This window comes from Chinchilla lanigera, unplaced genomic scaffold (genome assembly GCF_000276665.1).
Source record: "Chinchilla lanigera isolate Chin_1 unplaced genomic scaffold, ChiLan1.0 scaffold00060, whole genome shotgun sequence".
In the NCBI taxonomy this organism is placed as follows: domain Eukaryota; kingdom Metazoa; phylum Chordata; class Mammalia; order Rodentia; family Chinchillidae; genus Chinchilla; species Chinchilla lanigera.
Genome location: NW_004955461.1, coordinates 4,591,822 through 4,615,299, shown reverse-complemented (window position 1 = coordinate 4,615,299; position 23,478 = coordinate 4,591,822). Strand labels below are relative to the sequence as shown.

At 43.9% G+C, this 23,478-nt stretch overlaps 1 protein-coding gene across 2 annotated transcripts; it reads right to left on the bottom strand.

Moving 5' to 3' along the window:
* Positions 1–5,262: 5,262 nt before the first annotated feature.
* On the bottom strand, positions 5,263–20,333 carry Gsdmc (gasdermin C). Of its 2 annotated transcripts, XM_013521296.1 has the most exons (13): positions 20,023–20,333; positions 16,163–16,380; positions 15,349–15,532; positions 13,758–13,926; positions 12,034–12,139; positions 9,992–10,036; positions 9,524–9,628; positions 9,067–9,096; positions 8,763–8,789; positions 7,800–7,939; positions 7,487–7,616; positions 6,951–7,024; positions 5,263–5,701 (listed from the first exon to the last, which is right to left on the bottom strand). In XM_013521296.1, exons 2-13 carry the CDS (start codon positions 16,374–16,376, stop codon positions 5,297–5,299), a joined length of 1,629 nt encoding a protein of 542 aa, XP_013376750.1. In that variant the 5' UTR covers positions 16,377–16,380; positions 20,023–20,333; the 3' UTR covers positions 5,263–5,296. The 2 variants fall into 2 exon arrangements, with proteins under 2 accessions (XP_013376750.1, XP_013376751.1); XM_013521297.1 differs by lacking the exon at positions 8,763–8,789.
* Positions 20,334–23,478: the final 3,145 nt, after the last annotated feature.

Below are 23,478 nucleotides of genomic sequence, written 5' to 3'. Positions count from 1 at the left end.
GCTTTCAAGGTTCAGTAGACCTGGAATGGATGTGTCTGTTTTTATATTAGAACAATGACCCACCACATGGCCAACACCTGCCACATGGCCCCTATCTCTTTAGTAGGACTGAGGTGTTGCACGTACACAGATCCAGGGAATGGGGAACAGCCAGGCAGGGAACCAAAATAAAGGCACCAATAGGCTGTTAGAGCTAGAAAACCCTTAAAAATCATTTCAAAAATTTATCTAAGATATAAAAATCAAATTCTGTAAAAATTCAGTGTTAGCCTATACTACACAAAAGCTTCAATCAGATTTAAATCTTGTAGAGTTTTTCTGTTACTAAGAGGATACAACCAATAAAATCTATAGAAGCTCAACAAAAATTAAATTCTTAAATCCTTAAATTCTTTTGGTAAGATCAGCTAAAACTTGAGACACTTGTGCCAAAACATCAGACTCCATCAGTTGAGAGATCTAAGAGACAGTGGATTGCAATCACTACTCTAGTCCCATAAAAAGTTTCTAGACTTGGCTCTTTCCCAAATCTGCTCTCCCACTGTAGTGCTCATGCTTTGGTCATACATGTTCTCATTTCTCCAAAAATTGCTTTATTCTTGCCTAGAGACTGCGAAACTCCAAGTGACCATGCAGGTAAAACCAACAATAAATATGCTAGATTCCTTCTACTGTGATCCACCAGATCCACTTCAAAAAGAAAGTTCATAACTGGTAAACTACAACAGGACTTCTGTCTGAGGCTATTAGATCTAGCTCTCCGGAGGGGGTCCCTGATGGTGATCTCCCTTTACATCCACCCTTCTCAGTTTCAAGCAGTTAAGGTGGAAACTATATCTAGTCTTCCTTGACCGCAGTTAGTGATATCTCTTCAGAGGAAAAATATTAGGGACAGCTAAGTTAGTCACAAGTATGACAGGCAATTAGACAGGGCTGAGCCTTCAATTATGGCCAATGGACGCATTCACTAAAGGGCAGGCTTAAAAAAAGGGACCAATACAATTAATAACATCAGGACGAGGGTACATTTGTGCAGTAAGAGGTCATAAAACATCATCCTAGAACATGTGGCCATAGAGAAATGAGCTCTTCAAACCCATTAAGTCTGCTGCCACCAGACGTATCTTGGAGTCTACAATGCACTGAGTGTATAACACGCTTTCATCTTTTACTCTGTTCTTAGTGTGGTACAGGGGACGCCGAATCCACCGAATCCAATTCTGTTCTTAGTCTGCTACAGGGGACCTGTCCAACCTCAAGTCCTGTTTCAGCTGCTGCAATTGCAAAAACAAAAAGGACAAACTGATGGAGACCACTATGAATGGCTCTGAGCAGGATTTAAAATTAACCGATTGGGGGCTGGGGATATAGCTCAGTGGCATAAGTGCCTGCCTGGCAAGCACAAGATGGTGTGTTTGATCCCTGGTGCCACCAAAAAAAAAAGAATAAAATTAACCAATTAGCTTTCCATCTTTACTTTTAAGTTTGTCCAAGACCTAGGCCCCTTGTCTGGAGATGGGCAGTGGACTCAAAGTAAGTGAACCTCTGTGACTCACTGGTCCTGGCTGAGGCCTGTAGTGGTGTGTGATGCTGTAATGCCTTAAAGGATGAGAAAAGGCCACAGCTTAGCCTGGCTGCAGCTCCAATAAAGACTATAGCAGCAGATATCTCACTCCAGTGGTGAAGATCTTCCTGGAGATAACATAGTTCTCCTGAATTAACATAATCTATTACTTGGAAAAGTCCTTGAACTGACTTCCAAGGTCCTGCTCAGTTCCCACACTTTCCTCAGTATTCCCCTCTGTTTGAAAACCAAATAGATATGGGCCACCCAGAGAAGTTCTTTGTCTCAGCCCCCAGAGAATCTTGAATCCTACTAGAGAGTTTTGATCCTCCTGGAGCCCTAAACTCATACCACTTGCCTCTTTTATTTAAGCCTTTGCCATCCACTCCTTTGGGAGGTTGCAGACCTGATAAGTTCGTGATAAGAAACCTTTGAGAAGTTAGAACTCAAAAGAAGACACGCACAAGAGGATGCAGAAAGCCAAACACAAACCCAAGCAAGATGCACAGTCAGATAGTTCTTTTAAAAACCTCAGGCAATCACTTTGGACCAAGCCCTACTTTACACAAGGTAGCTCTGTCAGGAAGGAGCCTCCCAGCTCAGAGCTGACTTGTAAAGACTGAGAGCAGGCACTGTCTCTGTTTCCTCCCTCCGTGTTGAGTTCCTCTTTGTTTCTTTTGTTGTATAGCCTAGCATGTAAAGAAATCTCTGTCAAACACCAGATTGTTATGCTAGGTGAAATAAATCAGGCAGAGAAACACAAATGCCACATGATCTCACTCATATATGAAATCTAAACTATTGATCCATGGAATCTGAGCATAGACAAGCAGTCCTGAAACACTAGGAAGAGTATAGGAGAAAGAAAAACAGGGAGAGGTTGATCAACAGATACTAAGGTACAGACTTTAAAAATAAACTCCCGGAGTGCTGTTGTGTGGAGAAGGACATTCTTTAGTTACTCTTTCAATGTATTGCCGTAGGACTGACCAAGCATTGATTGTTGGCTTCCAGAGGAAGTCTAGCAAAAGCACTGGTGGAAAGGAAAAGATTGCAGTATTTGTGTCCTTGTTAAAAGCCCTGGGGTCAACACTAAATGCTTTGCTGAAATGTGCCGGAAGGAATGATAACATGATGGCTAACTAAGTCAAGTCTTATTTATGTGATAATTGAGTTATATTGTCCTTGCTAAATCAGTTGGTATCCTCCCATTTGCACTGCTGCTTCCTTTGTTCTTTCTCAGTAAAGAGTTACTGAAGTTGGTAATCAGGGCTGCAGTCCAGGAGGCTGTAAGTGCCCTGATCTGAGAGTTATGCCTCTCTTGTTTTTCTTGTTTTTCTCACTTTTCTATTCATCCATGGGTATCTCGTTCTCGGGACAGGTTCACCCTGGCCAGAAATGGATTATGAAGCTGACACTGTTGCGTTCCACTATTCAGTGACTAGAGATAATGATGCCATGCTGTATATTTCAAAAGAGCTAGAAAAACGGTTTGGAGTTCCTTGCAAGACCCAGCAGGTCAATGTCTGCTCAGATTGACTAGGGCGGACGGGGGCACTGCTAACTCCAAGGAGCTGGACCATCTGGAAGATGGGATGTTTTGCCAACTCCAGCAGAGATGGGCCTTTCAGGGAAAACAAGGATGCTCCCTAGGGGACAGTCAGATAAAAGAATAATTCTGTCAAATTTTCACCATACCTTGCTAACCTAAAACTCACATCTGCGCTCAGCAGAAAGCCATGCCTTTGTTGTTTCTCAGTAAATCTGGGAGTTTGACTCAGCTCAGGACCTCATTTAGGTGGAGTTCCCCGACCCTCCCCAAAGATATTCTGTCTCCTGTGTTTTCATTCATCTCCCTGTCAGGGTTTGCTGGTCCATATCCAGCAGAAAGACTTTTGAATGTTTTTGCCATAAAAGTAATACATGTTTGAGGAGATGATATGTTAACATGTATATGTTTATAGACATGTGCTGGGGGGCACATACCTGTAATCCCAGGACTCAAGAGGCTGAGGAAGAGGATTACCATGAATTCCAAGCTAGTCTGGGCCACATAGTGAATTGAAGGCCAGCCTGAGTTATATAGCAAAGTCCTATCTCAAAAAAATTAAAACAAAATACACATGTATCAAGGGCTGGGGATATAGCTCAGTGGTATAAGCACCTGCCTAGCAAGTGCAAGGTCCTGAGTTCCATTCCTGGTACCAAATATATATATATACACATATATGTATATATCTCAAAACATTACATGGTACCTCATAGATATGTGTAATTTGGGGGTCAATTAACATGAATAAATTAAATCATACAGAAGTACACATTTATTCCCTTGCTGTAATTTGAATGTGTTTTTCCATAAAGCAGTATTGTACACATAATTCACAATACAGTAGAGTTGAGAAGAGGGGCCTCATAAGAGATGTTTAGCTCAGGGGCCTCCATCCTCATGAGTGGATAATGCTGATTATAAAAACACTTGAGAGCACAAATTGTATCTCTTGCTGTCTTGTGGGCAAATTTTCTCTTGCCTTTCCATGCACTTATGGGATGACACAGCAAGAAGGTGCTCAACTTACACTTCCCAGCCACCAGAACTGTAAGAAATAAATCCCTGTCTTCATGAATTTCAAAACCTCCAGTACTCAATTATGGCTTTACAAAATGGACTAAGAAAATTGATACTGGGAAGTGGGACTATGGTCATAGCAAATATCAGGAAATGTGGAAGCATCTTTGGAACTGGGTAATGAGCAGAGGATAGGAGAATTTAGAGGAACAGGCTAGATACCTATGAAGGAAGTATTAGGGGGAAGTCTGTAGAGGACTCAGAGGAAAAGTGTAGAGAAAGTCTGGAAGTTGTACTTGTGACCAGAATACCACTCAGACAAGGTACCAGATGAGGTTGAGGAATAGAGTATTAGAAACGGTGTAAAGGACATCCTTATACAGTCGCAAAGAACTTGGAATTGTGTCTGTCTCTGTGGTCTGCATGGAAGACAAAACTCAGAAGTGATGGACGAGGCTATCTGGCAGAAGCAATTAAACAGCAAAGCATTCAAGGTGTGTCGCTCAGTGTGGCTTGTGGGGACGCTTGCTGTAAAATGACAGAAGAGAGAAATTATTTAAAAGTGAAATTTGTAATTAAATGGGAAACAAAGGAAAGATGTGGGGAATTCTCTGCTCTGGCATGCAAGGAGTGAAAAAGGACCTTCAGGAGAGCAAAGAATGTGGCCAAATCCTTTTTGCTAAGGACTAGAGTGGACAGAAGGGAGCATGGCGTTAGTCATCAAGGCACCAGGAAATCGACCCAGGAGACATTTCAGAGAACCCCGAGGCAAGCTAGGACTCTGAGCATGAGTTTTCCTCTTCCTGAAAGGAAGCACTCACTGCATGGGGCCACACCACAGCTCGGCTTCCCAAGAGTGAACGGAGCTCTTCAGTGGTCCCAGCTCTCTCTAAAGCCTGCTGAAGGGCAACTTGCGCCCTCATGCTAGAGGGTGAAATAAAGCAGCCTCCACTCTTATTCCCCAATTATTCACAGTTTACCGGTTCACAGTTTTTCACAGTTTTTATTCAGTTTTTCTTGGTCACGTTTTGATGCATTTCAAAATTCAAAATATACCCTATTGACTACAGTAAATAGTTGTTAATCTTATTTTGAAGTAAATGTTACACTGTTTAAATCTTTAATACACTTTTGAGGCATTTCAAAAGATTTATTAACCTTTATCAACGAAGCATTTCCATCACCCTAGAACATTCCCTCAAGTCTCTCCCAACCCCTGTCTCCACATGTATCAAGGTCCCGGGGAGGAAATGGGAGCAGCGGGACCTCCCAGGCCTGCCAAGGGTTCTCACTGAGTGGGCTGGGCCAGGCCCTGGACTAACTCTCTGCCAGTCCTTAGCCAGCTGCAGCAGCAGTGACAGAGCTGCATAGAGGGCAGACAAGGGCATCTTGGCTTCCAGGTGCCAGGTTGACCGGGGGCTCCCCAGCTCCATCTCAAGGCCGCACCCCTCCAGCAGGGCATAGGTGATGCGCAGGCCCTCTCCCTGGAGTGGGGAGAGGAGCTCTGCTGGGAGGGTGAAGGGGATGTGCCAGGGGTACTTGAAATTTGGCTCTAGGATGCTCCTTACCTAGAAGAATTACCAGATTATACAGATCAACCTTTGGGACTCGGGGAGAAACTTTCCATCTCAACATCCGGGGACCACTGAGGATAACAGAAGAGGATTTGGGGCCAAGCTCTGCGCCAAGCCTTGGTGTGACCAGGTTATTGAAAGACCATTGTGCATTGGCTCCTCCGCTACAAAAGAGGGATACTGAACCTACCTTCTAGAATAGAAATAAATACTGGGAGTCTATGATGTATACATATGTGTGTATATCCACAGGTCTATACACATGTAGGTATTTATAGGTACATATCAGGGAGTAAAAAATGCTTAAATTTTTAAAATGTACAAGACACATTGCGATTAATCCCCTTCAAAATATTCCCCCTAGGGGCTGGGGATTTAGCTCAGCGGCAAAAGCGCCTGCCTGGCAAGCGCAAGGTCGTGAGTTCGGTTCCCAGTACCGGAGAAAAACCAAAAAAAAAAAAAAAAAAAACAAAAAAAATTCCCCCTAGCTCTGAAGACATTGGCCCAACCATTCTTGCCAGTTCTAAAAGTTGTCTTTTCTTAGGGTCCTCAGTAGACCTATAGTAGCTGCCTCAATAGCCTGGGCATTTTGAATAGACTCAAAACGTTTACCTTTCATGGTTGTTTTGACTTTGGGGAAGAGCCAGAAGTTGCACAATACATAAGGAGTATGAGGGCCACTGTCATGCTTTGATGAGTCTGTGTCTTCACTGGTTGGCACTCAGCAGTAGCATACACCATATTTTGATCACACAGCACAAAGACATTCAGGAAAGAAGACTTCCAGAACTGATTCACAAAGTGGGAAGAGTGATGGGACCAGTATGTTCGAACCAAGGGTAAGTATTTGGGGGCAGGGACTAAAAAGTGGCAATGTGTCTTTTAGTGTAATAACTTTTTAATTTAAATATTCAACATATATCTTGACTATACCTCCTATGTGAAGAAAGAGAGCAATTTGTAAATGGAAACTTTGTAATAATATCAAGATATATGTCAAATCCTCTTAGCTTTCAAAGACCTGGCCACTTAAGACAAGTTGGGGTCATCTGCAGGTGTGTTCACAAAGCACAGACACTCCTGATGTAGACTGAGGCTAACGAGGCTGCTGTCCAGAGAGACCTTACTGGGATCTCATCTACCCTCCCAGGAAAAGCTGATCACCTCTCCTTCCCCAGAATCATCCCCCCTCCTGGTTCCATCACCCTTCTCCCAAGAGTGCTAGAGTCTCGGGATATCTCACCAGCTCTCGTTGCTGAAACAGAATTCTCTTCTCCACAGATTGGACCAGCAGAACAAACTGGGCATCACTCAGCACTGGAGAAGGGGACATGATACAGAAGGAAAGTGGTTCAGACTCTAGACATTTTTCTCTCACCGTGAAGGAGACCCAGTGACAAGGGGAAGCTGAGATAGAATAGCAACCCCTGTTATACTGAATGTAAAGCCCCCTGCACTTGGAGGTCCTTCTGCTCTAGAGATGATCTCAGGGACGTTAAGGAACGTGGTCCAGGGGCTGGGATTCTGAGGGTGGAGGTTGGGATCTGCTTCAGAGGATGTTATATGATCGGTGGCCACTTGCTTTCTGAGCCTGGAGCTCAGTCTGTGTTGCATGAGGCGTTGGCACAGGGAGCCCTCCTGACCTTAGAGAGAACGGGGATCTGAGGATGAAGCGCACGATAACTGAAGGGCTTGGGAAAGACGGCATCTAATGCTGCATGTACGAGGTCTGGGGTGCAGAGTGAGGATTCTCCCCCACTTCCCTCCAATCACGCTTACCTAGTAAGACTTCCAGGAGGTAAAAAATGAGGTTCTCTAGGTTAATCCAGGGAGGGCTTGATCCTTGTCGGAGCTCATCTAGGATCTTACCACCAGGGCCGTCCAGATGACTGAAGTTTTCCATTTCCAACTACAGAAGACGGGTGTTCTTGTTAATAATAGTCGCACCATCATTGTCATGTGGGGGCCGCACTTCTGACCTTTCCCACTTTGGGGAAACTTACTGCTCCCTCTTCCCTCAGGTGTACTGGTAGCCAGATCTCTAACATCCCCCTTACAGCCCAATCTACCCAGGCAGCTGAGGAACCCTCACCATGTCCATCAGCTTCTGCAGAGCCTCTCTGTCCGCCAGCATGGCCAGGATACTATGGAACATGACATCCCTTCCGTCCTTTGAGACCCAGGCCAGAGCCTTCACATTCTCAGAAACCTCCTCTTCCAGGAGTCTGAAACCTGTCCTCAGACAGTGACCAGAGAGCAGAGGCATCTCTTTAGTTAGTAGCCCTGGGATCATAAAACCTTCCCTATCCATAGATCCAGACTCCTCTATCCCTCTCAGATCCTGATTGAAATTTTGTCTGCTCATGGCTCAGGCTCTGGCAAGGAAACTGTCCTGAGAGTCTAGGAAGGTGGACAAGCTCAGTGCTCTGGAAGTAGGGGATAGAATCCTGGGAGCAGCCATAAAGATTCTGAATGGAAATCACTGGAAGTGGAAGAAAATGACCAAAACGTCATCTGGGGTAGTCAGGAATGGTGTAAAATCCAGTACTTGGCTCTGGATGTGAAAATCCTCGGTGCTCTGGGGCCCATGTCTACACCTGCTCAACGGGGATACGGCGAGGATTAAATGAGCCTGTCTGTGTTCCCAAGGTGCCCAGCACAGAGGAGCCTCCCTTATCATCTCACCGCTGGGCCGGCATATTCAGTGTCTGAAGAATGGATGTTCTGAGCTCTCTGCTTCTCCCATGAGGCTTCAGGTGGCCTTGGGCGATCCACTGAGACTGAGTGATCACCACCGCACACGCTCTAAAGAAGTGGGCCTGCCTCCCTGTTTGATTAATTGACATATTCAGGTGCTGCAACAATGACTGCTGCCCAGGGAGTGGTCAGTAAGTGTCCATTCCCCCACGTATGAATAAGGGGATCTAACCAACACGCACACTTGGAAGTAGAGCTCAGTCTCCTGAGTTGCATAGAGACTTCTAATTTCAGTAGTGAACTTGATTCAGTTTCCCACCCAGAAGCCCAGCTTCCCTCCCTCTTCATAAGCCCTTACCTTTCCCAAAAGGTTCCTCTATTCTTCCTAGAAAGAGAATCAAAATATGACCTTTGTCATCCCCAGATCTGTTTTTGAGAACCTCAGGAGTCTCTGCCCTCCTACTGAGACCTCCTACTGTTTGGCCTCCTTGCCGCCTCCATGTTCGTCCGTCCCTTGACCTCGCTGGGCTCCCTGGGCCTCCCATTCCACGGGACCCAGAGTCAGGGCAGAGGACACAGCAGCCAGGCAAGGGCGAGTTGCCCTGCTGGCTCAGTATGTGCCGGCTGGGACCCACCCCCACCGCCAGAACACGCTCACTCACCTATCGGAAGGATGGGACTGAACTCCATCTCTAGAAGGAGAAAATAAAAGGCTCAGCCAAGAGTCAGTCTCAAAGGCTCGGCTTTCCCAGATTCTGCCTCTGTTCTCTCTGTCTTGCTCTTTCCATCTGCCCCTCTCCTATGCCCAGGGGTCCTGATTATGCCCGAGTGCAAACAGTGGGTAATGGCAGCAAAGGCATCGTCAGGTGGATTCCCCTTGTGTCAAGAAGAGGATCCAGTTCTAGGTTTCTGCGTCTCCCACTGGCACCCCTTCAGCTGGGCCATGGGAGCAGGCAGCTGTGGGTGGTGGGAAATGTGTGCTCAGACAGGGAGAGACGCTGCTCATCCCGTGCCCTGGACAGGCAGAGCAGCAGAGGTGGTAACACTGGCTTTTCCTCTGCTCTTTCTCCTCAGAAGAAGTAACCCCCACCCAGCTGCGTCCCTTGGGTTCCTGCTCACTGTAGATTTCTCTCCTTAGCTCCTCCGGCGCTTCTACACAAATGCTTCTGGGCGAACACTGAAAGTGATGCTTTGTCATTTCTGCACTTCGCAGTGTAGGTTGCTCTGGAAAGACAAAGGGAAGTGTTCACTCGTGAGACTTAGTCTCCCTCCCCTTCTTCTGCTTTCCATTCTTCCCTAGTCTGCTCACCTTTCCAGCTCCTCCCCCTTCCTCTTGTCTCTCACTATACACTTCCATAGAGCGATTTCTCTGGCTGAGGACACCTGACAAAGTCTCACTTATCCCAGAGTTCAAAGGACCAAAGCTGGTTTCCCTTTGGTCCCCGGGGTCTGTAGCTGGGTTGAAGAAGAGGCCAGTGGCAGGGGATGAGAAGCCTGGCATGAAAAGTTTGCCCGTGGCTCAACTCAAGAAAAGCTCATGTGGTATATCCAAAGGGGGTCAGCACTCAGCAGGGCCCTGGGACTCACCATACTGAAAGGTCCTCTGCTTCGTGTCATCGATTACAAGTACGCCTGAATGGAGAAGAAACCCGATTAGCACCACTGCAGTTACTCCTGCCTGTCATTCCTGTCCCCTGCACCTGCAGCTTAGGGAGCTGTGTCTGCCACCTGGGGCGCTCGTCAGATCAGAAGCCCCTGGGTCTCATGAATCAGGTCCTCTGAAGGATGCCCTAAAGTCTCCATTTAATTAAGCACCTTGGGTGATCATTATTCCCTCCGACATTCATGAAGTAAAAGAGATGGGCTGCCTCCTACCACACCTTGTAGAATCGCCTTCCTGTAAACCTTTTCTTGGCATTCTGCTGTTTACTTACCAACTCCCAGTCTTGCAATCTTTGGTAAGTAGAGGTTTCATCTATAGAAATGTGCCGAGGTCTTACACTTGTCTAACACCAGTTTAAGTGCCTGGCACAGTAAAAGAGCCCAGGAAGATGACAAAGAAGATTCCAAGTGTTGGCAAGGGTGAACTGAATGAATTTAGACAAAAGGTTAACCTCCAGAGAGTGCATGCAAGTCGCATTGTGGCCACCAGGGGGCACTGGGTTATCTGTTTACACAGTGTAGGTCTAGCTGAAAGGAGAGAAATCAACGCCGTAAAATGTGTTTGACTTAGGAGAATGAATTTCATCTTCATAAAAAAATCTAAAGGGAAATAACGTGAAGAGCCATTTAACATTTTACCGTCGCACTGTCCAGTAACTTCAGGGACAATTAGGGTCCCTGCGAGCGTCGGCCTTCTCATCTGTGAAATGGAAATGAGACCTCATCTATGAGCAGACATGGGGAAGGGAGACACATTGGGGATGTGACTGACTAGGGTTCAGCCTCTTCAGTTCACCAGGCTCCATCCTGGCCTGGCGGAGAGGTTGGGCCTCTGCAGCTTCCGTACCCACCCATCACCCCTCTGCCCCCTCCAGGTGTGGCTTCTCTCTTCCCCTCCACTCACAGCCAGCTCCCCTAGGGGTCTGCGCTGTGTGCTCAGTTTTCCCTGCCTTCCCACCTCAGTCACTGCAGTTCATCCTCCAGGGAAGTCCCCTGGCTTCAGTCGCCAAGGAACACGGGTATAATTCTCCCTGGATAGCACCAGCATGATCTCTGGGGTCTCCTTTAATCAGACCATTTACTTTCTGTTTTGTTGTTGTTCATATTTTTGAAAGTGGCTCCCTCTCACCTCCTCCCTGCGTTAAAGGCACCTTGTCATTCTCCGTCATCTTTACCAGCACTGCCATCTCGGGGGGCCCTGGCAGTTGTTTCTGACCTCCTTTTCTCCTCCCTGCTGAGCCCCAGTGGCGATGTGACTGCGCGCAGTATCCTCCGTGGGAACCAGAGCCCACCAACTGCTCTCGATCAGAGTCCGGCCTCCCTCTGCCTACTGCCACTGACAGGTCAGTGGCACCAGCACCGTCCCTTGACCAGATTTGCAGGAGATCAGAGACCCAGGACTCAGAGCCGTACTCCCATCCGGCACACACCGCACACACACACAGATCAGCCCGGAGGAGTCAGGACAGGGGACGGCATGAGGCGCATCTGAGGGGCAGTGAAGGAAGAGAGATGTAGCTAAAGTTCTGAGTTATGTTGTTAGGACATTACGTCTGGGATTTGTTTGCGATTGTGCTGTTGACTTTTCCGGCTTTGGTGTGACTTTCTGGGTCACCTGGGAGGGCTCGGTGGCTCCCCCTGCTGAGCTGCTGAGAGTGGCAGGACATGGAATGACTAGAAATGGCTGGGATTAGGGCCTGACTGCCCAGTGCTGCGGACATCTCCAAACAGGGCATCCTAAGTGGGTCCGCGTCTGTGTAGGAGGCAGTTTGAATCTTCCAGCAACATTTAAGCTGGGCCATGCCAGGAGGTGGCTGTGGGTGGGGGGACATCTGTGTGTCCCAGATGGGGAGAAATGCTGCCTATCCTGCTCGCTGGACAGGGAGAGCCTCAGAGGCTACACACAGTGGCCTTTTTGCTCTGCCTCCCTCAGGAGAAGGGACCCCCCCCCCTCAGTTCCTGCTCACTGCAGTATTTGTCCTTGATGACCAGCTTCTTCTTCCTGTAGGCCATCACCGTGCCCTGAAGGACCCTCATTGTTGTCTCCCGCTGGCCTTGTCCTTGGCCTTCACCCTGGGAAGAGAAAACAGTTCTTAGTTCTTTTGAAACACCACTGAGTATCATGCTTACTCTTAATCACAGTAACACATGCATGCAATTTGAAACTCAAATACATCTAGGAAATGCATAGACAAAAACACCCACTGTCCTGAACTTCCCCACTCTGCCCTCTCCTTTTCCCCAGCTTTTGCCTTTTTTCTTCCTGTCGTCCAGTATTTACCAATATTTACATGTCTCCATCGTTATATTGCACTGTTGTGATTCTTGCCAATTAAGTTTACAATTAGCTTTCTCTTTCTGCTGAAATGGGTCTCATTTTCCTCCTCTTCCCTCACGGCCTCCCCTCACGTCGCCCCCAGCCTCCTGAAAGATTAAGTTCCCAAGGTTGTGTACGTTTACATTCACTGTCTGGGGTGGGGATGCTGCTTCTCCCCACTGCGCGTCTTGCCTTTATCACTTAAGGTGACATTGTCCTCTTCTGTCACTTGATGCATTCTCTCCAGGGCAGATGGGGACATGGGCTTTAGCACCTTGTATACCTGAAGACATCTGCGACTCACGTTTGATTGATACTTTGATTGGACACAGAATTCTAGGCTAAAGTTACTTGGAATACCATAGTTCTTTTCTTCTTTTAGAACCAGGTGCAGTTTTCTTTTTGAGGTGACTGTCCCAAAACTCCCTGGTTACACTCTGTGATGCGGATCTAGACAGACTCAATAAACTTGGGTCCCATTACCTGGGTGGAGCTTGGGCCTCCCCCAGGACTAATTCACCAACTGTAGGAAAGTGAGTGTGTAGCTCAGGTTGTTCTTTATTTTTGAATTTGAGAGAGAGGACCAATGATACAGAAAATATAGTGTGGAAAAGGACATAATTCTCCAGTTCATACAATTTGAAAAAATAGTTGATAAATCAATTTGCTTATATTAATTAAAACATTATATTAGGTTATGGTGAGTAAAGTATGTAAATTGTGTGCGCTTGAAAGTATTTAATTTTCACTCCTGAAAGCATTTCTTCTGAGGTTACCATAGAACTAAAGTTACTTTAATGACTGAAGTTTGGTGTTTCTGGCCCCTTGTTTCTTCCAGCCAGGAAAGTAGTCGTGTACCTGGTACCAAACTTTCACATTAGATGTTTTAGAGTATGTTATTTATCAAAAACAAAATCAAACACCAAAGCCAGGTGTGGTGGCTCACGCCAGTAATTCCAACACTCTGGATGGCTAAGGCGGGAGGTTTGAAAGTTCTACTCAGCCTAGGCAACTTAGCAATTTGACAAGACCCTGACTCAAAATTAAACATAAAAAGAGGCTGGGTATGTAGCTCAGTGTGAAGGTCCCAGGTTCAATACCCAATATTACAAAAATAAAATAAATAAATACCAAATAATTAAATCTATTTTTCATTTTACCAATGCTAAACAATTCTATATATAAGCATTGTCCATGAGGATTTTAGGATGTGGTCACAGGTCAGAGGGCAGGCGATCTTGGCACACGGCCAGTAGGAAATAATGAGCAACCACCTCTGACCCCCTCAGAGCAGGTTCTGATCGCGCTCCAGTGCCTCTTGGGAAATATTAAGCAGCCTAGGCTGGCTGCATTCTTGGCGTCCCCATTCCATACCTTGACAGAAGTAACCTGAGGGATAGACACTTTTCCTGAAAGAGCCACACTGCTGTTGTCACACAGAACAGTATCTTTGGTCAGTTCAACAGCTTCTGTCACCACATATAGGTTGTCCCCTCTCCTTCGGCAAATACTCAAAAATGATGGCTCTTGGTCCAACAGTTTCCTGAGGGCACACGAAGAGCAAAGCTCAGCATGGGCATGTGGTGCCCTTCAGCACTTTCTAGGTTACACTTTTCAAGACCTGGAAGGGGTGCAGTTCTAGGGGGGAGGGACATATTGGATCACGAGACTGAGGTGCATAGGAGAAAGAACATCTTTGCTAGGCACCATGGAAGTGACCCTGTTGTCTAATAGTAGTATAGGTGTGAGAGTGTGTGTCCTGTATTGTTTAGGCTACCTGCATTTTACTAAGTTACATTGATCCCAATACTGGACAATTTATGGATTTTACACCCTAAGACCTTGCAAAAGGCAAAAGTAGAGGAGTCCAGATGATTAAGAAGAGTCCTCAGAAGGCCTTATTTTCAAAGTTAAGCATCCACACTAACATGTCCAGGTTACAATCAGGGTGGGCTATGGAGCAGAATCAGTATTTCCAGGCATGGTGGGGCACACCTGCAATCCCAGCACTTGGGAAGCTGCGGCAGGAGGATGACTGCAAGTTTAAGGCCAGCCTGGACTACACAGTGAGTTCAAGACCAGTGTGATCTATGTAGGGAGACCCTGTCTAAAAGAAAAAAAAATATAAGTATGACCTAGGAGGAAAGAGGCTGGATGATTTTATGAATAACCCATGTGGGATTTTAAGGACTGACCGTCTACACAAAGTGGATTGGTGGATGACACAAGCATGTTAGTTCTAAAGGATGAGACAGGTTTGAAATGCTAAGAACAGATTTCTTCTCCATTTAGTCCTGGGGCTCAATTTTAAATCTACTCAAAATCCCAGTGGAGTTGGTGTCCTGACTCACATTCCTGTGGAACACAGGGATCTTTAATGTAACTTGCTCAACAGGGAAGGTCACAGAACATCAAATACATGTGCTAGGATTTCCCCTTGACATTGGAGGGAAATTCAAGCCCCTTATATGTCTGAAATAGAAGACTCAATCAAACAAATAATAAATCAATAAACTCAAAGAAAGTTAAATGAAGCTATCTATCCAGAGGAATAAAGCACCAATCACACAACAAATAACATCACGAATCAACAAATGGAACAACAATGAAAAGAATGAAAAGGAGTCAAGAATGTTTACAGGATTTGTGGAATATCACTGAGCAAAACAATACACAATATTCTTCAGATGGATTAGAGAGAAATAAAATTTATTTAAAGAGATAACGGGTTACAACTCAAGGTACATTCAGCTGTCTGATCTTTGACAAAGGGGCCACAAACACATGGTTAATGAATTATAGTGTCTCTAACAAGTGGTTCTGGGAAAACTGGGTATCCACATACAGAAGATATCTCTTACTGTGTACAAAACTATAATCAAAATGGATCAAAGATCCAAATTTTAAAACAAAAACACTTAACCTGCTCAAAGATAAAATCGGTAAAAGTCTCCAGTGACCTCACCTGTTTTGAAGGATTTCCAGATTGCAGTTCGGGATGCTAACACTCTGAATCTCAAGAGTGGATCCATGGGACCGAGTGACTCCTCCTGACACACTCACTTCCACACCAACATTGATACCCACATCAGCAGTCAGCTTCTTGACTTCAAAGTCCACGGTGCTAAGTGGACCAGATATTACAGAGTCTAGAAAGAGAAAGGGGACCAGAGAGATGTAGCCAAGATTTCATCATGGAATAGTTGGTAATGGAAATAGAAAAAACAAGGGGCAATTTTTGCCCCAACCCTCTCTTCACTTAAACCAAGAAGGTAATTAATATTAGAAGTAAATTAATCAAGAAGGTAATTAATATTAGAAGTAAATTATCACAGAGGGCAAGTGCTCCAGTCCATCCCAGTGTTTCACAATAGGGGTAAATTCTTATCCCTAAGAGGCGGAAGCATCAATTTAGTGTCCAGGAGGCCATGGGTGCAGCATCCCACCTCCAGGGGCAGCTCACAGGAATGGAAAATGTTAGGGATTTGGAGACAGACTGGCCTGGGTTTGGGGGCCCAGTTCTACCAGCTCCCAGGTGTAAAGCTTTGAAAAAAATTATCTTATAAACCTCTATTTACTTTTATGGAAAATGAATCCACTCATAAGGCTCTTGTAAACATTAAAATCTAATGAATGCCTGTTAATGTTAGCACCTTGTCCCTTGCCCTCAGGCAAGGCGGATCCTGAGATCTTCTTGTCTAAGGGGATTCCTGGATGCTGTACGATATTTGAGTACTTTGTTTATCACACCAGGAATCCTTTCCCCTGGCTGATAATACCTGGGACTGAAGAACTGGGTTCCAGAATTTGCATGAGAGAATATCCAACTGGAATGTCATCAGGACCTTCCCCGATCAAAAATCGAGATCTCTTCAGTATTATACTAAACTGACGGAATTTGTTGGCATCCAGCGCACATGTGACAGGCCTCATGTCTTTCCCACCAAGACGTTTGATCATGTTCTTGCTCGCCCGCTCAAATATGTTGGACATGTTGCTAGAAGCAGATAAGAGAGAATATTTTGGTTATGATTAACTGGAATTCTATATGCTTCACTTATCTGGATTTCCAATTTTTTTTCCATGCCTGGGAAATTTTCTGCTATTATTTCTGCAAAGAGTCTTTTTATGTCATTTGTGTTGACACCTGCTGTTTCATTAATACCTATTCAACTGACATTGTTTTTCTTTGCTTCGTATTGCAGTTGTTGAATTGTTGTTTCCTTGCTCCTTGTTGTTTTTAAGAGATCCCTGATAGGAAGGAACATAAAGAGCACCTGGGAAGAGGAAGAGAAGGGTTAACTCTCACTGACTTCAGATATTTTCATAAAGGACAAAAACCTACACATGAGAAATCAAGTCTTAGCATGTCAACTTGATCATAAGTCTCTTAAGTGTTCTAAGGACAACCTGAGCCTCTGACAGAAGCACTGCTGTGAAATTTGCTGCTCCTCCTCGTTGTAGAAACACAGCCTGCTGCCCATCATCTCTAACTCAGGTAGAGCAATCAGCTACTGCAAAGTCTGAACCCATGCATGTCCGAAGAAATGAGCAAAAAGAAAGCTGACAGGGTCAGAAGAAACAGGGAACAAACTGGCGCCCAGTTGGCCCCAGGTGGTCTTTGTCTTCTCTTTCCCTGACTTGCAGTGAGAACAGGAATCCTCAACAGGGTGAGCCCACAAAAGACACATCTGGTGCGCCAGTTGGCATCGTGCCTGTGGTTACAATAGTGAGGCAGTAGGGTGCACAACTGGGGTGGTTTTGCTATCATCTAGGTACAAGTTGTCAGTGGACTAGATCAAATCATTGCAGGTGAAGTGGTGAGAAGTGACCAGGTCCTGGACTTGCACTGATGGTAGAGACAATATCTAAGAAAAGAGTGAGGAGTGAGGTGGCCTCTGTGAGCGCTCACAGCTCCCATACTCGGAACAGCTCAGGAAAGTGCTGTGAATGTCAAGAAAGCAATTCTGAACCGGCTTCTTTGCCAGGAAGTGAGTGAGTGAAGGGAGGTGCAGAGCAGAGAGTGCGATGTAAGCAGAGAAGATGACACGGGAGCCATGAGTCATGGCACGGAAAGGGTAAGTGGCCGGGAAATTCCAGAGAATAAATGATGTGCCATTCTGTGTGCATTTGGTGTACTTGTGAGGGCAAGGTGGGTTTTCCTTGTGGAGTCCCTTCGCCGCTACAGGAGGGATTAAGTGGGCCTTAATATGTCATGCAAGGAGAGTGACACAGTCAGTTGAAATCTTCCCAGGGGGTTTTGGTCTTCATCACAAGTGCACAGGAAAGCAGCATGCACACCCAAAAGATGCCTGGAATGGCTCCTAAGTGGTACTCGTACAACTACTTAGCAGATGGCCATCCAGGAACAGAGATGAGGTTCCTAGACTACCTGTCCCTGTCAAGGTCGAGAAAACTACTGAGCACATATTTAATTAGTTAGAGGTACAAGGAAAAACATTTCCCTTCCCAAAGGTAAACAGATATTAGCTGAGTTGTTCATTCAATTATTAGTCATTCAGTCAGCAAGCTTTTTTAATGAATACCTATTAAACGCTACACCCTGTCCTGGAAATATTTCCCTATGTGAGTACAATAGAAATGGTCTCTCATCTCTCAGAGCCCAGCACACTGACATAGACAAGTACTCACCAAATCATCTTGCTAATAAATACATGCATCATTATAAATCATCATCAGTGCCATCAAGGATAGTTATTTGCCTGGTCACTTTATAAGAAGAACATTCAATAACTCAAAGCATAGGTGAGTCTAGCAAAGTAGCCTTGAAAGTTAAGAACAAATACTATTAAAGTTAAGAACAAATACTGTAATTGGTTGATTAAATATTTCTACAAATCACAATGACAAAGAAGACATGAACAATGCAGTTATGAAATGCTGTAACGGGCACAGAGAAAATGACACACACCTTCTGAAAAGATCGCGCATTCTCATCACACATATAGAGTAAAAGTTCATCAGACAGAACCCATGTCACAAAGCAAGTCTATGAAAATCAAGAATCATTATTACTCAGGTCATATTTTTATCTCACCTCCATTAATTTTTACAGAATAGAAATATACTAAATGCCAGGATATATGGGAATAAAATAAGACATATCCATGTCTAAATAATTCACAAGTTAAACAGGAAATAATGGTAAAAATTTATGGAATAAAACTAATCTGGCACAAATATATTAGAAGTTTGAAGTTTTTTTTTTTTTTTTTTTTTTTCAGAAAATAAGAAGAATGGCTGAAAATACATGAATTAACCATTCAAACCAAGTTTTTAGCAATAGGAACAATAAAGTTGATCCAAAAGATTGAAAGAAAAAAATAAAGGTAAAAATACAGGTAAAATAAAAGTAAAAATTTAATGAAGTAATGAAAAAAATATGCTAGTGAAGCCAAAAAGGCTTCAAAGCTGGTTTTAGAAAAAGACAAAACAGATACACCAGCAAGGCATGGTGGTACATACCTATAATCCTCACTACCAGGTAGGCTGAGGCAGGAGGATTCCAAGGTTGAGGCTAGCCTTGGCGATGTAGTGAGACCTTGTCTCAAAATAAAGCTTTTAAAAAGGGCTGGGGATACAGCTTGTAGTACAGTACTTTTCTAGCACATAACAGCCCCTGGACTCAATCTTCAGTACTACAAAAAAAAAAAAAAAAAAAAAAGACAAACTTTGTTCAAGCTTGAGCAGGAAAGAAAAAAAGAAAATGCACAAATAAACTGATTTAGGAAGTAAAAGAGAATATAATCACAGAAATAACCAAATGTAAATTTTTGCTAATAAATATAAACATTAGATGGACTGAACAATATCCTAGGAAAAAATAACTTATACAAACATAATTAAAAATAAATACTTAAGGGCTGGGGATATAGCTCAGCAGGACAAATGCCTGCCTGGCAAACACAAGGTCCTGAGTTCGATTCCTGATACCAAACAGAAAAAGAAAGAATCCTAAAAATAAATACTTAATCTTAAAAGACCTGGAACTATTAAAGACATTTAATCAAGTTAAAAAATACATACCAATGTAAATCTTCAACTAGGTCCAGGTAGATTTTAGGTGAACTATCAAATATTCAAGGAAATGTAAAAATTTATATTTTTCAAGTAGTATTAACAGGGTTTGGCAATTTCTGGCTAAAACCAGATGAGGATTGTACAAAAAGGAAAAACAGCCAGCCAGTTAAAAAAAATATTTTTAACAGGCAAAAGTCCTGAGCAGACATCTCATCAAAATAGATACAAAAATAAAAAAGCATATGGAAATATGTTCAACATCATGTATCTTAGCATATTGCAAGTTTAGAAAGTGAGAAATCACTCATGCCTATTAGAGCAGGCAAAACAAAAACCACACCAAATGCTAATGGGGATATAAAGCAAGGAGAACGCCATAATTGGGCCTGGACATGGATGTATAAAAGACATGGCCCACAGCCTCCATGGTCTCAGGAATTCCTCATTAATTCTCCCAAGCAGAATGTAAGGCAGAAGCATCTTCTTTTTTGTTGGTCAAATTCTGTAAGGAAACCATCTTTGATAAGCCTCTCCTGAACATTCCTGTCTTTGACTGTGTAGCTACCTTTGCTCATTCTCTGACCTCCACTACACTCACCGGACTGTGTGTCGCTTTTGTCTTGGAAGGGGAGAGAGCAGCTGAGCAGGGTCCCTTCCAGTCTTCAGGCTTTCTGATGACAAGCAGAATCTGTCACAAACTCTAGGCCAGATCAGTGTAATTCTCCTCACTGTGTTTTCTTCCACCAATGTGACTCAATTTTCCGTGCAGTCTTCTGGGGAAAGGAGCACAGCAAGGGCCCCTCTCTTTCAGGAGACCAGGTCTGGACCAGAGTTCTGGAGCATAGCACCTCAACTCTCAAGTCCTTCCCAGCCAGAAGTCTACAGAGCACAAGCAGGGGTATTTGAGTCTGTGAGGCTCTAGGTTCAAAGCAGGTTATGTCCTCTGGAAGCCATTCCCCTTTCTTTGCATGCACACCAAAAAAAAAACCAGCTGAACAAGTCTTTGACTTAGGGGTTCCCAGCAACTGAGCTGGGAACAATTCATTTGGCTCATCCCCACCTTGTAACTGCACTGCATGACACCATAACTGAGGGACAGCCTCAGGGAAAGTGTGGGGGCATTTCCTTGCCAGATTCTGGGTGGAGCCTCAATATACCTGTATATGAAGCTCTGATACCAAGGAATTAATGTTGCTGACACTGCCTCTGTGTCAACTGGCAGTCATATAATTACACAATCCAACCTTGCCATAATCTTTAAAGATAAAAGAGATTTTTAAAAAAAAATTTAAAACAAAATATGCTCCCAATCTACACATCTTCCAATGACTCCCTAGTCTAAGAGGACTGAGTTCTTTGCCTATGTAAAGAGATTGTTGGACCTATAAGATCTATGCACATCCTGGAACTGACACTCAGAAAAGCAACATTTGTTTCCCTCAACATTACTTCTCCTTGCACTTGTATTACCTTTGCTTCCTTCCACTCGTCATAAAAGTCCCATGAATACCTGTTTCTGCCTTAGGCACCTGGTATCGCCTCTGTTTTAGTTGCTTTTCCCATTGCTAAGACAAAATACCCAACACCCAAAGTTAAAGGGGAAAGGTTTATTTAGTTCACAGTGTGTAGAGGTTTCAGTCCATAATGGGCTGGCTTCAGGGCAGGGTAGCTTGGCAGAGGGACATCGCAGAGGAGAAGCAGTTCTTGACAAGCTGAAAACAAAAAAGCGACAAGCAAGCAAGGGATCACCACAGTTCTTTCCATCCCTTGTATCTTAACCAGGCCACTCAGGGTGGGTAGCCCTCACACCGTTTATCCTAGTGCCCTCAATCTTAGCATTGCACCATGAAGCAATCCCAGCAACACACACTCTAGATCCAGCTACCTTTGAAAAAGCCCCACCTATGACCACATGAGGCTTTGGGGAACATGTAGACAGAAGCCATAATATCCTCCAAGGAGGCACAGCTTAGAGCTGGGCTCTTTGCATATTAAACAAGAGTAAAATTTGTCAAGATTGATTTTTTTACTTCCTCTAATTTGTATTATAAAAACTAAAGACTTGAAATATCAGATTTTAATTATATACACAATTTTTTATTTACCATCATTCAGAGGGCCCTGTGCTGCAGGTATTCTAAAGTCAGAAAAAAGTAACACAGCTATTTGAGAAGGTATGGGCCCAGTGAACAAAGTTCTTTTTGATTAGCCTTAGAACCGATGCAGATGAAGACCATCAGGATAAAAAGCCCAGAGCTTTACTTCCACATGTCCCAGAGGACAGGCATGGAGCAGGGCTAAGAGTGCCTGATCATCCTATGCTGAGCACAACATCTCTTTAGGGAGCTTGTCATAGATGGAAATGCCCTCCAAATTCCTTCTTGAAGGAATCTGACTAAATGTGCTCGTAGAACCCACATGTTCTTTGGTTCAGGGCATTTAAGAGTCCCAAATGAGATCAAAAGGAATGATAGTCCAGAGTTGGAAGTAATGCTGCTTTGGTCGGTGGTCACCTGATGTGAGAGGAGACACCTGAGAAAGACGTGAATGATGAGAGTATAGCCCTGGCAAGGACTGGAGGGGTAACCTAAGGGAAACAAGCAGCCACTATTCTTTTTTTTTTTTGCATAAGTTGTCTATTAAAGAATTTAATGCATTTAAAATATGTTTTGATCCCTCTCTTTAACTTTAAAAAGGTGTCATTATAGTAGAAAGAGTAGGCCTTTATTGCCAAATTTCTGTCAATATTTTATTTCTATTTGCCATTTGCCTTGTTCTGGGGGACCTGGCCAGAGGCCTGAATCTGGGCCTCCTGAACATTTAGCTTCATTTTATTGGCCTCAATGTTAGGTGATAAACCCATAAAAATGGAAAAATGAATTTATTCACAACTTGGCAGAACTGGGCCAATTTGAATGAACAGAAACACTACACTGGTTGCAGGTAGAATGGAGGCCAGGAACAGCAGGTAGAATCAGTTGCAGGTAGAATAAAGGCCAGGCATATGTAGAATATTCCAGGGTCAGACTCACCAGCAGGCCCAGAAAAGTGATGAGATTCAGGCTGTGTCAAACCTTCCCTGGTGTAGCACAAGTTCTCATTCTGAGCATGAGGAAGCTGAAGAAATACCTCACCTTTATTTTAATTTTTAAATTTTTTATGTTTTTATGAGCATATGTTTGTAGTACATGATGATTCCACTCTTCGCAGGATTTTGGTAATGAACATAACACACCTTTATTCTTTTCACTTCCCCTTCTCCTGTCCTCTCACTTACCTTCCTCCACCTCTTGTTTCCCTTCTCACTTGCAAAAGATCAATCTCTCTGTCTCCCAAGCTCAGTCTTTTTTCTCTTTAAATTCTTAATGCTCTCATATAAGAGAAATTATGTGATGTTTAGCCCATGTGTATGATTTATTTCCCTTAATATTATTGCCTCATGGAGCACCTGTTCCCTACAAATGACTCAAACTAGTATGGTTTAGTAGTACTCTAGCAGATTCTGCACAAATCTGACATTTTCTTTGTCTATTCATCAGCTGTTTCCAAGAGGTAGCTAGTACGAGTTGTGCTGCTATAAACATGGCTGTGCATGTATCACTGTAATATGATGTCTAAATCTTTTGGGAAGATAATGTGAAGGGGAATATACAGATCAAGTAGATTTCTATTTTTAATTTTGTGTGTGAAATCTCCATACTCATTTTGACAGTGGCTGTACTAGTTTACATTCCCACCCATAAGTTAGAAGAGATCCTTTTCCCTCAGAACCTCATGAGTTTTTGTTATTATTTTTGGTTTCTTGATGATACATTTGTTTATGGAGTGAGATGGAATCTCAGTGCTGTTTTAATTTGCTTGTCTTTAATGACCAGAATGTTGAACATTTTTTTCCCTTATATTTATGGGTTCTTTTTACTTCTTGTCCTGAGCAGTCTCCATTCATCTTGTTGCAGAAAATTCTCTCCCGCCCCAGCCAGTATACTTCAGTTTCTTAGTTGCCCAGGTAATAGTTCTAGTTACAAGCTGGGTGTGGTGGTGCATGCCTGTAATC